The sequence below is a fragment of the Rhinolophus sinicus genome, chromosome 3 (genome assembly GCF_057876585.1).
Source record: "Rhinolophus sinicus isolate RSI-liver-muscle chromosome 3, RSI-T2T, whole genome shotgun sequence".
Classification (NCBI taxonomy): Eukaryota; Metazoa; Chordata; class Mammalia; order Chiroptera; family Rhinolophidae; genus Rhinolophus; species Rhinolophus sinicus.
The window spans coordinates 33,217,813-33,231,691 of NC_142503.1; the positions used below are offsets into that span (position 1 = coordinate 33,217,813).

Sequence of the window (13,879 nt, forward strand, 5' to 3'; positions counted from 1 at the left end):
TGTGTTTTGTAATAATACTATCATCACCATGACGTCTGTATTTCTTATTCTCTTTATTTTTATCTCATTTCTATTTATTTTGATAACCTGGTGCTATAAACTTGGATGTGTTTCTTTTTCCTTTACTTGACATTTTCCATCATGCCCTCCAGTTTCTTCATTACTACCTTCGGAAACCTTGCTCACATTCTCCTTCTTATTACTCCTCAATATCATTTCAAAGTCTGGTATGTGAACATAATTACCCTTATCCCTCTTGCACAAATCTTTCCTTAGTCTGTTGGATGACTTTCAAAGGATTAGTTTAAGTTTTTGGCTTGAGTTGTGTCCAGAGGCACAACTGCTATTAGTTCCTGCTACAAGTTCCACCTGGCTCAGAAAAACGGGAAAAAGGACATCTATGAGCAGGAAATTACTAATTTTTATTGACTTGATCAGTTGAACATTTAAAGATAATAAGTATTGTTGGTAAAGATTAGAAATTATTGCGATACATCTGAATTAGAATCAAAGAACTTATTTGTGAATAGATTATAGAAAGTATCTTCACTGTTATTGCACTCAAGCATTTGTAGGATCTTGTCCTTTCTTTTTACTTCACATATTTTCCAGAATATTAGGTGGTCCCTTGACCCCTCATGTTTATTTTTTCCATTAACAATTAGTTCTTTCTTGCTTCTTTCTAGTGAGTACAGTATGAGGAAGACAGTTTCAGTTTTCTCTATTGTTGCAATATCTTGAAAAGCTTCAAGATCATTAACTTAAAGGTGATTGACCCAAACATATTTTAAATGAGATAATTATTGTGATATAGAGGCTACATAGTATATATATTTATATATATATATATATATATATATATATATATATATATATATATATTTATGTTATTTCAATTAGAACTCTTAGTAATATTTTCTATGGTTTAGTATGGAACTGAACACTTTCTGATTTAATGTGAATTTGGGTTGACTGCAATAGTTGACAGCAAACATAATTGACTTTAATCAAAAGGTTTAGAATTAATTGATTTCTTAATAATTCCTATAGAATTAGAAATTTTAATTTGTCTAAAAATCCAGCAAATTGTATCTTGTCCTTTGAAGTTGCTGGTTCAGTTTTAATGTTTATAAAACCATATTCAGTTATTTGTAGGGATGATTTTGCTATCTCTTGTTGGACTTAAATTACCCCAATACTCAATTGTTTAAAACAACAGCAATCATTTGTTTTGCTCACAAAACGGCAGTTGGGGCAGGGTTTGGCAGGGAAGCTTGTCTCTGTTCCATGTGGTGTCTGCTGGGATGGCTTCACTTGGGCTAGTGATCCATTTCCAACAGCTTACTCACATAGCAGGCAAAGTGGTATTGGCTGTTGATTTCTCTTCACATATCTCTCTGTGGGGCACCTTGCACCTCATCATAACATGGTGGATGGTTAATAAGAGTGAATATCCCAAGAAACAATGTTGTAAGAGACAGGAAGTGGAAACTTCCCGTTTTTAAGTCCGGAGCCTGGAACTACTCATTGCCTCACTTTTGTATTATATTGATCAAGCATTAATAGGGCTCCAGTTTTAGGATTAAGGAACATAGACTTCTAGCTCTTGATGGGAAGGAGAAGTGTCAGAAATTTGGAGCCATGGTTTCCAATTGCTATAATGATATGAGAATTTTGCTATCCTTAGTTTGATAAGGTTCATTTACTTCAAAGGGAGAATAGTGTTGGAACTTTGAGGCAGTACTATTATTTTTATTCAGATACTATTTTGCAGTGCAAATGTTTTTTTTAATTTTTTCACCATTAAGACTTTTTGAAGAGTAGTATACCTGAAGTATTAAAAACAGTGTCTGCAAAGTGTATATGAGGAAAACTAGAAAACTGATGAAAGATATTTTAAAAAGATCCTAATAAATATATGGATAGGAAGATTCAATATTGTTAAGATGTCAGTTATTCCCAACTTGATCTATAGTTCAACACAATCCCAGTCAGAACCTCAGCAAGCTGCTTTGTGGATATCAAGAAACTTACTCAAAGTTTATATAGAAAGTCAAAAGACCCAAATATTCAATATGATGTTAAAGAAGAATAACAAAGTCAGAGGACTGACACTAATTTCAATATTTAGTACGCAGCCACAGTTACCAAGACAGTGTGGAATGATCAAAGGAATAGACTAACTAATAGATCAGTGGACAGAATTGGTAGCCCAGAAATAGACACTTAAGTATAATCAACTGATCTTTGAGAAAGAAGCAAAGGCAATCCAGTGAAGAAAGATAATATTTTTAAGAAGTGGAACTAGAAATTATCCATATGCAAGAAAAATGAATCTGTATACTGACTATACCCTTTCACAAAAATTAACTCAAAATGGATCATAGACCTAAATGTAAGAAGCAAAACTATCAAACTTCTAGAAGATAACATAAGAGAACATATAGGTGATTTTGGTGCTGAATTTTTACGTAGGAGTACATCAAAAACACTATCCATGAAAGAAAATACACGAATTAGACTTTATTAAAATTAAACGCTTCTCAGTGAAAGACACTAAGAGAATGAAAAGATATACACAGATTGGGAGACAGTATTTGCAAAACACAGATCCAGTAAAGAACTTGTATCCACAATACACAAAGAACCCTTACACTTCAAAATAAGAAAACAAACTATTAAAGAATAGGCAGAAGATCTGAACAGATATCCCACCAAAGAAGATATATAGATGGAAAGTAAGTATATGAAAAGGTGCTCAACATCATATATTATCAGGGAATTGAAAATGCAAACGAGATGCCACTACACACCTATTAAAATAAGTAAAATCCCAAATAGTGACACCACCAAACACTGGCAAGAGTGAGGAGAACAATAAGTCTTATGCTGGTGGGAATGCAAAAATGGTATAACTACTTTGGAAGACAGTTTGGCAGTTTCTTAACAAAGCTAAACAAAGTCTTAACATACAATCCAGCAATTGTGTTCATAGGGATTTACTGAAATGAGTTGCAAACCTATGACCTCACACAAAAACCTGCATATGAATGTCTTTAGCAGAAACAACCCAAATGTCCATCAGCAAATGAATGGATAAACAAACGTGTGTGTGTGTGTGTGTGTGTGTGTGTGTGTAAGTTTTAACTCCTTTGATGTTTAGAGAAAAACAGATTATGAGTTGAGTAATTATTATGGAAATCATTAGAATTTCCATAGGGGATTATTAAGCTAGAACTATACGCATACTCAGTTCTACTTATTAGAATCACATAGACTCATCACTAGGTGAAATTTTAGAGCAACAAGTTCTCATTTTACAAATTTACAAAGAATGAAATTGAGATGCAGAAAGGTTAAGTGATTTGCTCATAGACACAACTAGTAAGTAGTAAAACCAGAATTAGAAATAAGATCTCTTGATATCCATTTCTAGGATGTCTCATTTTCTTACGGGAAACTTTACAGAAATAAATATGGTAAATGGCTTGTACACTGTAATAATGATAATTGATAATAACAGTCACAGCCCTCAGTTTATTTATCCTTTGGGCTTATTTATCCTTAATTTAGAATTAAGGTTGACACTTAGGAAACCTGGAAATGTGAACAGGCCCCCAAATAAAACAAGTAGGTGGAAAGGTAAGCTCAGGAGGCAAATAAAATTTCTAAATTTCTCAAAAATGGGTACTAAATAACAAAGTAAAATTACCATTTATTTACAAATGATTACATATTAGTCATCCCTATATGTACACTTAACTTTCTAGTGTTACGATACATTGCCTAGTAAAATATGATTGTTAATATTTTGGCAATTTTTGCTTTGGCTGTTGTGATCAATGCTGGTAGGAACATTGGTGTACAAATATCTGTTTGAGTTCTGCTTTCAGTTCTTTTGGGTATATACCCAGAAGTGGAATTGCTGAATCTTATGGTAATTATGTTTACTTTTTTAGGAGCTGCCATACTGTTTTCCATAGCAACTGCATGATTTTATATTCCCACCAGAAACACACAAGGGTTCTAATTTCTCCATATCCCACCAACCCTTGTTTTTCTGATAGCCCTCCTTATGCATTTGATAGCCATCCTTAGCGTAGTTATCTCAGTGAGGTTTTGATTTGCAGTTCCCTAATGGTTAGTTATGTTGATCATGTCTTCATATGCTTGTTGGCTATTTGTATGTCTTTGGATACATGTCAGTTCTAGTCTTTTCCCTATTTTTAATTGGTTGATTTTTGTTGTTGTTTGACTCCCTCTTTTGAAACTTAAGAATCATACCTACTTATTGACTTGTAGGAGCTCTTTTACCTGTTTTGTATATTGATTTGTTACTGTCTTATTTTGTAATATTTTCTTTTTGTTATCTGTTTTATTCATTTACAATATCTTTGGTTTAGAAGTTTTTATGTAACAGCTTCTATTAAATTTTCCTTTATACTCTAGGATTTGTATCTTGTTGAATAGTGTTCTTATACTCTAATATTATTAAAAATATTGTCTTTACTCCTACCATTTCATTAATACAACATTTTTTACAAGCTAATCAGCAAATTTATATTTGCTATTTAATTCATTTAATCTAAAATTAATCGTAGATTATATTTTGTAGGTATAATAAATTAAAAGTTATGTTTATAATTAACTGGATTTTTGTTGCTACCGTAACTATTTAGAATTGGAGGGAATTTTTTTTCTACATTGAGATTTGACTTTTAAAAATAATTGTATCTCCATGTTTAGGGAGTAGTTCCTTAGCACATGTCCTAAATAACTTACAAACACATCTATACATAAATACATACACACACACATTATGTGTGCTTTTTTACTTAGGCAGTTTTTTTCTGAAACAAATTATGAATATATTGTTTTAAATAATAATTCCTGTTTATGATCTCTTTGCACGCTAGCCTAGTTTAAGTTTTTTCCTATAGAAAGTTTTAATTGTGATTTTTAACTCTTTCAGGTAGGATTATTTTACTTAATATCTTTTATTGTGTTTGTGTTACCTTTTAAATACAGCCTGATAAAAGTAAAAGAGGTAATATTTTGTCTGGGTATTTGTTTATAATTGTTATCTGTTTATGGAAAATGATATGGTAGCTTCATTTTATGATTGGAGATTAATCTAAAATTATAAAAGTATCTTTAAAATACATATTTTAAATTTTTTAAAAATTTGTGTTATGACTAATGTACAGTAAGAGTTTATTATATAACTAAGAGAAACTTGTTTAAGTTAAATCTGACGTTACTGCAAAATCGCACAGTTCATGGATCTAATAATTTGTTCTATTAATTTGCACTATTTTGATCTAACAGTTCTTTATATTAGAGGAACTGAGTGGCTTCATTTTATTGAAAGTAGCTACATTTTCTAATATTGCAATTTCCCTTAGTTTTCTGATCATTGCCTAAGGTTTTTTCTTGCACTCTATGGATTTGGTTAAAAGTATTCAAAATGGTTTTATTGTTATATTTTTGTTCTTAATGATTTCCAGAGTACATAGATTTTAAAAGGTCCTTAATTATACTTTTTAAATCTTATAACAACCAGAACCTGTATTTTAACTGTATGTGTAAGTAATTGAAAATAAGTTTTATTTAAGAGTATTTTGTGTAGATATATTTCTGAGCAGGGAATTGACAGTGATCAAGAATTATATTTATTTTGGGAAATGACAGATTTTTAAAAAACATATGTTTGTATTATGAATTATCTTTAAGTTATGTTATTAATAACTAGACTTTCTGTAAAGCTGTGTACAGTAGTCCTCTCCTTATCCATGGGAGATACATTCTGATACCTCCCAGTAGATGCCTGAGACTTTAAATAGTACCAAATCCTGTTTTTTTCCCTATTCATACATACCTATGATAAAGTTTAATTTATAAATTAGGAACAGAAAGAAATTAACAAGAATAATAATAAAATAGAACAGTAATAACAGCATACTATAATAATAAAAGTCATGTGAATGTGGTCTCTCAAAATATCTTGTTGTGCTTCTTGTGATGATACGAGATGATAACGATGCTTATGTGATGAGATGAAGTGAGGTGGATATCCTGGACAAAGGGATGATTCATGTCTTGGGCTGGATGGCATGAGATTTTTATCACGCTACTTAGAATGGTGTGCAATATTTCACTTATGAATTGTTTATTTCTGGAATTTTCCATTTAATATTTTTGGACCATGGTTCACTGCGGCTGACTGCATGGTAAACCGTAGACAGTGAGACTGGATAAGGAGGGGATAAGGAGGGGACTACTGTACACCGTAGCTGTTCAGAGCTGAACCTTTGGCATAGAAGTTTTCATCAATTATTAGTGATTATGTTGCATCAAAATAATGATGGTGATTATATGGAATTTTAAAAAACTGAGTACTATATATTTAGTTGGTTTGGAAATTTGAGTCATAATTCTATATACTAACTTACTTTTGAAAGAGAAGTCTGCATAAGATGGCTTAATATTTTGGAAAACTCTAAAATGGGAATTGTAGCATTCAGTGATAGCCATGACTTTCATTAATGTATACATGAAATTAAAAAATCTGTTAGAATTAAGTAATTTCTTTGGGGTGAATGTGGGACGATGGTAATAGAAAGGAGCTAGATTCTGTGCCCCTTTTATTTCTGACTTAATATTTCCATTTTAACTATTCAGACTTCAATTCTGTGAATGGAATACAGAATTATTAAAATGATCATACAAATGATTCCTATTTAAACTGCTTTTGTTTTGAAATTAGAGTGAAGAAATTATATTTGTTAACATTAAATAATTCTATGACTTTTACTTTAGGCTATTAAGAATATGATTGAGATTTCTCTTTTTCATTCTGAATGTCATTTAGGAATCAGCATTCCAGAAGGGTTGATATAGCTTTGCATTTTTCTTCCTGGTAGTGACAAACTAGCCACTGTCCACTCATGGAGAGCAGTATAGTAGTTGTCACTGGCAGCCTTTCTGTGACAGAGAGCCTATATAGACTGACATAAAGTGCATCCTGTGGTGAACTGACAAGTGAGAATCTGACAAAAACTTAGTAGACAGAACTGATTGGGGAGGAAAAAGGATTTTTGTACCTCTTTCTTTCTATTCTTTTTGTTTTATAAGACAGATGTTGTTAAAGTACCTTGTCAATATAAGAATTGTCTGCCTCTCTTTTTTCATTGCATGGATCATTTTTTAATTTAAAATCTTGCAATGCAGGTCGTTGAGCGCTTCCACATGGAGATTGGCACAGGACCAAACTCGAGACAAGCAACTCATAACAGTTGATGAAAAATTGGTAAGAATTTTCTTTTATACACTGCTAGGTTTCTGCCTTCAGGGTTATTTTTATACAGTAGATTTTCAGAATGGTATTTTGGGTTCTTCTAGGAAAGTGATTTGAATTTCTAGATTGTTCATAAATTTAAAAAAATTTATTTTTTGCAATGTTTGTCACAAAAGTATAAAGATGACGTGTTAAGCATTACATACAAATGTTAAGTCGTATACAAATATTAAGCAATTAAAATTACGAAAGGCTTCCATTTTTGTGGTGTTTATAAGTAGCAATTAGAACATTTTTATTTTTGTAATGCATGTATTCCTTTTTATTTTCTCAGTTAACTCTTATTTAATTAAGTTGTAAAATACCATTACTTTCTAACATTAAGTATATTGCGTTTTTCTGGAATCAGTTATTGTTCTTGTGACTGAATATATGTGTGTATGCACACACAAATGTACACATCTCATTTCTATATTATGCTTGAGAGGTTACAACTAGCAACAAATATATAATATTTTTCTGTTAATCAGTAGCAGATAGAATTTTGGTGACCATAACTTACAAAAATTTTTAATGTGTGGGTTACTTTAGATGCAACTTTTATTTGTGCTTATGTTGTACAATAGCACAAATTTTGTAAAGTTTTTAAGACTTCCAGTAAAAATGTGAGAAATTTATATATTTAAGAGAAATCTTATGTGGGAATCTCAAAAGTAATAAACTAGATAAAAGCTGAATTGCTGGAGGTTGAGGGTTGGAGCAGAGGGAAGATCTGTGAGCCTTTCTCAAGATAGTGGTTCTCAGAGAGTCGGCTGCCTGGGCTGGGGGAGCCCAAGACCCTTGTAATTAACTAACAGAGTCAAATTATTTTCACAATTATACAAAGACAAAGACGTTATTTGCCCTTTTCTCTGTATTGACACTGACACTGCTGTTACAAAAAGCAATTATGGTGAAACTGGGAGCATCGAAGCACAAATTAAGACAGTGGGCCCAAACTGCTACTAGTCATTGTATCCTTCACATCCTAGCATTCAAGGTTTTTAAAAAAAGAAAAGCCAGTTTCTCTTCACGTCTTTGATGAAGCAGCAAAAATTATTAATTTTTAAAAATCTCTACCCTGCATGCCCATCTTTTTGTGTTCCGTGTAGCAAAATAGAAGTATGCATAAAGCACTTCTGCTCTATACCAAAGTACCACTGATGTGTCGAGGAGAAGCGCTCAAATTGTTTGCTGTTGCACACTGACCCTAGCCACTTTTTTCACGAAACATTTTTTAATTGAAAAAAACAATAACAGGTGATGGACAAACTATGGTTATTTAGTCTCCAGTACATGGCAGTCATTTTCTAGAAAATAAACTTCTCACTTAAGGGAGGTGTTGCCTGTGGTAAACGTCAAGCTTTCAAGTAAAAATTATAATTTTTAGAACTCGATTCTGCTACTGATCTCATTGAGCTCGACATCTTCCCAGTACTTAAAGACTGTTCTGATGGTATTGGTGGTGATATTAATGAATGTGATTTACAATATTGCGTAGTGAGCTATGTTAACATTTGGAAGATCTGCATACCTCTGTGAACCAGTATTTTTCATATGATGTTATAAAATCATGCATGGGTAAAACTTTCATTTAAAGTGCAAGAGAGAACAATGCATTTAATGTGAGTATGAAAATATTAAAGCTATTAAAATATTGCTCCCTTTTCCAATTATATATCTGTGAGGATGACTTTTTTTTCATATATTACAACCAAGGCAACTTAGCCCAACAGTTGGAATGCAAAAACAGATGTTAGAATTAAGCTGTCTTCTGTTAAGGTAGACATTAGAGATTTTCAAAAATGCAAATCATTGCCACTCTTCTCACTTAATTTTTTAGTTTTGGAAACATTTATTTTTCATAATGTATGTTAATATATAATTGGTTTATTATTTTAAACCAATTATTTTATATTAATATATAGTTGGTTTATTTAAATTATTCTCCATTTTAATTTTTTGTATGGCAAATATCTATAGACATGTTTCATATAAACAAAACCTCTTTTGGGTCCCAATAATTTTCAAGATTGTAATGGAGTCCTGAGACCAAAATGTTTGAAATCATTCTCTAAGTCTTCTCTTTTTGGGGGTTCAATGTTCCTAGAGCTTTGAATCATTTTACATGAATTCTAGTTAATTCATGATCTTGATTGCAGTTTGACTGAATCGCTTTTAAAGTGTTGCCAGGATTTCTCGCGATACTCTAGATGTATGGTGCAGGGTATGGTGGCAATTATTACCTCTATTCCTTCTAGTCTCAGCAGTTCTAGCAAGGCAACTTAAAATTTAGGTTTTCATACTTCTTCCTTATGTCGATTTCATGGAGAGAGCTAAAACCTCAGATCATTTTTTATTTGTACTGTTACGAAGTCATTTCATTTCTTCCATCTTAACTATATGCTGTTTATTGTTTTTAACTGTTATGCTCAGATTAGTTCAAAGGGCATGTTATCAAGTGAATAATTTTTTTAATGTTGTATCTGACCGGCAGAATTTAATATATGGAACATAAGAAATTAAAGGAATTTTTATTACATTGTTTCATGGATGGCAGTACCATTATAAGTACAAAGAAAAAGATGTTTTGTTTTGTGTATTGATTGTGTATTGACGTGTATCCTATCTTTTTTTTTTTTTGGCATAGAACGTAGAGGGGAAAAGTCTGCCTGGCATTTTCTAGTGTAAAGAATCTATTCTCTCATTTTAGAACTAAATACAGTATTGACATTGTTAGAGAACAGATCTCCAGAGAATAACATTGTAATATTTCATGCATTACTGTTAATGAATTTTATAGCAGAGCATGTGGAAAATTTCTAATCAGTTTTCTTCTCTGTTCTCTATAAACTGCTATCCTTTTCATTTCCTCTTGGAATTAATAAAATTTTAAATATCAAAAGAATAGATGACAGTATTTTAAAATGATCTTGTCAATTTATGTAGAAGCACAGCGTTTAAAAAAAATAGCCAACGTTTTGTGGGTTGCACCATTATTATTTCCAAATATGTGATACTGCCTACAGATAATCAGGCAAGCTTACAAATGATTGTTTGCTTGGCCCTTGGTTTTTGTTGCAGGAGTTGCTGTGCTGTGGGTGTTGGGTGAAGAATGTGTTTGCCTTTGTGCTTTATTAAGAGTAACTTTTTTCCCTTTATGCCACCCCACCCCAATCTCCTGTCAATACATTCAATGACTACTCAAGTCCAATGAACATTATGTCTATTTATATTCACTTGGACTACACAAAATAGGGAAGTTAAATTTTCAGTACTCTTTAAAAATTTTTGTAGATACTCCCTCACAAAACAACCAAAGCATGAATTAGACCTAGATAACTATATTTTTGGAATGCATTTTAACCATTTTTATTACCTAGTTTTTAAACACTAATTTCTGTTTGTCACAAATACCTTATATTAACTATCTATTGCTATAGAAATTTAAATACGAAAGATAGAAACATCCCCTCATAAAATATAAAAATTGTTTTAACTTATTAATAATGTGAAATAAGCCGTAATAGTTTGGACATTAGTATATTACTTTTGTCAAATTATATTGGCTGCCGTTTTTCCTTCATTCTTCATTTATTTATTCAATATATCCTTATTGAGCACTAATGTGTGCCAGGCAACATGCTTTAATGTTTATATTGACACTTTCAGTGGTTTATTTTCATTTAGGTGCTCAGTTATTTTGTTTAAAAACTATTAAGTGCCACCTGTTTTAAATTACTGTAGTTATATGTACATCCTCAACATAAATGCATATGAAAAATAAAACTTTATTTAGCAATCTGTAAATCTCAAATCTGTGAGGTGGGGTTGGGAAGGATGGCAATTATTTCAAAGCGCTTTTTTGTGAAATTTATAGTACACACTATTTAAAAATCCTATTAGGATATTAATATTAATATCTTTATTTAAAAATTAGGTGTGCATGTAAAATATTAAATATAGTCAGTGTTCCGAATGTTGCCAATCTGTTGTGTTTTGCTGCTTGACAATTTCTTTCAGATAGCAATAACACAGTAGTTAAAGCTTTGTTACTTGCTGATACTTGCAATAAGTAATTGCTATTTGATTAAGCTAAGCACATGGTATTAGTAGCACACTCAGTCAACTGGGTGATAATATTGCTGTTTTAGAATGTATACAAGCAGCAACAAGTTATTGCATAGAAACCTTTTTGTCACTCTAATGGGTAGTTTTTAAATTTTTTCATTGCTTGAACTTGCTCTAAGAAATTTGTAAAAATGAATGATTTTTGCAAGCTTTCCAAAATAAAGCATATATATTTGCTACACAGTATTGGTTTTATGTTGTTTTTACCTCCTACCATACTAAAAGTTTATAGATGAAAACTTTTTATAAGTTTGCAAACTTGAATTAAAAATCGGTCATTAAGAGGTGACCTGCACAAAAAGATAAACCTAAGTTAAAGGCTTACATTTGCTTTGACTGCTTGCTATTTTTTTTTTTTTTTTAAAGGGGTCAGTTTTCTTTTGGTGAGATTACTTTCTTTTGGTGTATGGCAGCGCTATCTCTCCTAGATTATTGGAAAGAGTAGTGTCTGTGATTGGGGTTATACAGCCTTCTAACATCTCAAGTGTCTGTTTTGTCTGGACTTTCCACATGCAGCATTCTTGTGCAAAAATTTCAAGGCTTTAGTCTGGAGCACTGGGTCAGAGGATATGTCTCTTTGAAGGGTAGACAGGAGTTTTTTATGTTTTATTCACTAAGTAGTATTTCATTTTACATCAAAGAATAGCAAGTAGCCTTTAAGAACCATCCATGGTGGCAGTTTAGCATGTGGGTTTCTTTTAAGACTTTCACTAAATATGGAATGATGTTTCTTCGTGTTTTTCAGTCCGCGAATGCTTATTTATATCCTTGCATTTATGAGACTGTTAAAAAGAGAAAAAGTATTGACTAAATATAAATGTTAGTTTGAAATACAGTTTTTTTTTTTTAAACTTACGTACTTCTGTTGGTTTTACACATTATCCCCAAGCTACCAGAAAAAAAAAAAAAAATTGGTGACTAGCCTTTATGATTGTAGCAATACTATTGCTTACAATTTTAAGGAAGAAGTAATACTAATGATTTTGGAAGTGTAAATTTTATCGTTACATGGCCTTTTATTGGCCTTTTTCAAGAATGCATAGGAGGTAGGAGAGGAGGTGAGATACTGATTTTGAAAAATAGCAAAAACTCAATGAAAAATGTTAAGACTTCGTGTAGCTAGAAGTAAATGTTCTTTCTACACCTCTGGGATAAGTTAACAAATGTATTATGAACTAATAACAGTAATCACACAATAAGCGGCTGCTTATATGTTTAGAAGATTAAATTGTATTTATCATTCCTATTACATGACATATATACCTAAATATATGAACTAATATTAAAATAGCTTGTTTTTATATTTATGGGTAAACATGCTCTTACATTACTGAAAATTTATCTAAATAGAATTCATTGATCATTTAAAATAGAAATATTTCTACTCTCATTAATGACATGTCATTAGTAAAACAACTTCAGATAACTTTTGCATTTAACATTGATTAAAACTAGTCAGATCGTTTATTATATACAATTATTTAACATAAAATTACATTGATGAATACAGAACTTTGTTTTCTAAAGTATACTCCCAATTAAAATAAGTTATTTTCACATATTATCATGCTGTATAAAACTTGTACTTACTAAATACTTATAAAGGAAATGAATGTAATAATGGGTTTTATATGCAGACAGGGACCATTGAAACTTAAAATAGAGAATGATCTTTCTATATTAATATTGTTTAAGGAACAAAAGATTTTTCCTCTACAGTATTCAGCCATCTCTATTATCTGTGATTCTTCAGCAATTAAAGCAGATTTATTTTCCTCTTTGTTGCTACTTGGAATACTTGAACAATGCTGGAGAATTGAACTGACTGGAATGTTTTATCTTTCAAAAGCTTTAAAGTTCTATGTACCAATTAGCAAAATACAGTAAAGGTTTAAGCTGTTAATAGCCACAACATCTTTAATGCATAGATCTGTAGTCTACTAGTGCTGTGTAACAGTTCTCCATTGTATGTCTCTCTTAAGGAGAGGAACTGTGTCAGTTCTTTTCTTGCTTTACTACCTGCTGTGTATGGAAATTGTGTATAATACTTGACACTCGCTTTCAAGATTTAAAATTCTTGCATGTTATTATGTAGGGCTTTGGCTCTTCATAAAGTAGGTTTGATAATATTTTATTTATTTGGATGTTAATATTAAGTTTTTTGTCATATTTTAGCGATTATACGATTTATATGTGAAAATTCATTATTTTTCTTCAATGTACATAAGCTGTATATTATTAGCTCCTTGAAAATTGGTTGCTTAATTTTGTTCGTTTGACTGAATATAATTATAAACTAATCATAAAACTTTATATCAGAGTATGTAGATAACCTGATGCTTCATTTTATACTGTATTTCAATATAGGTTGGTTTTTATTGTTGTTTCTTTGTTAGTGAAAAGAAGGAATTT

General features: G+C 31.2%; 1 protein-coding gene across 1 annotated transcript in view; it reads left to right on the forward strand.

Annotated features, from left to right (window-relative positions):
• NDUFS4 (NADH:ubiquinone oxidoreductase subunit S4) overlaps positions 1 to 13,879 on the forward strand; it is a 91,356-nt gene that overhangs the window by 29,260 nt on the left and 48,217 nt on the right. Inside the window, exon 2 of the mRNA XM_019736232.3 lies at positions 7,231 to 7,309. Coding sequence (XP_019591791.1) covers positions 7,231 to 7,309 — 79 coding nt within the window. The remainder of the gene's footprint in view (positions 1 to 7,230; positions 7,310 to 13,879) is intronic.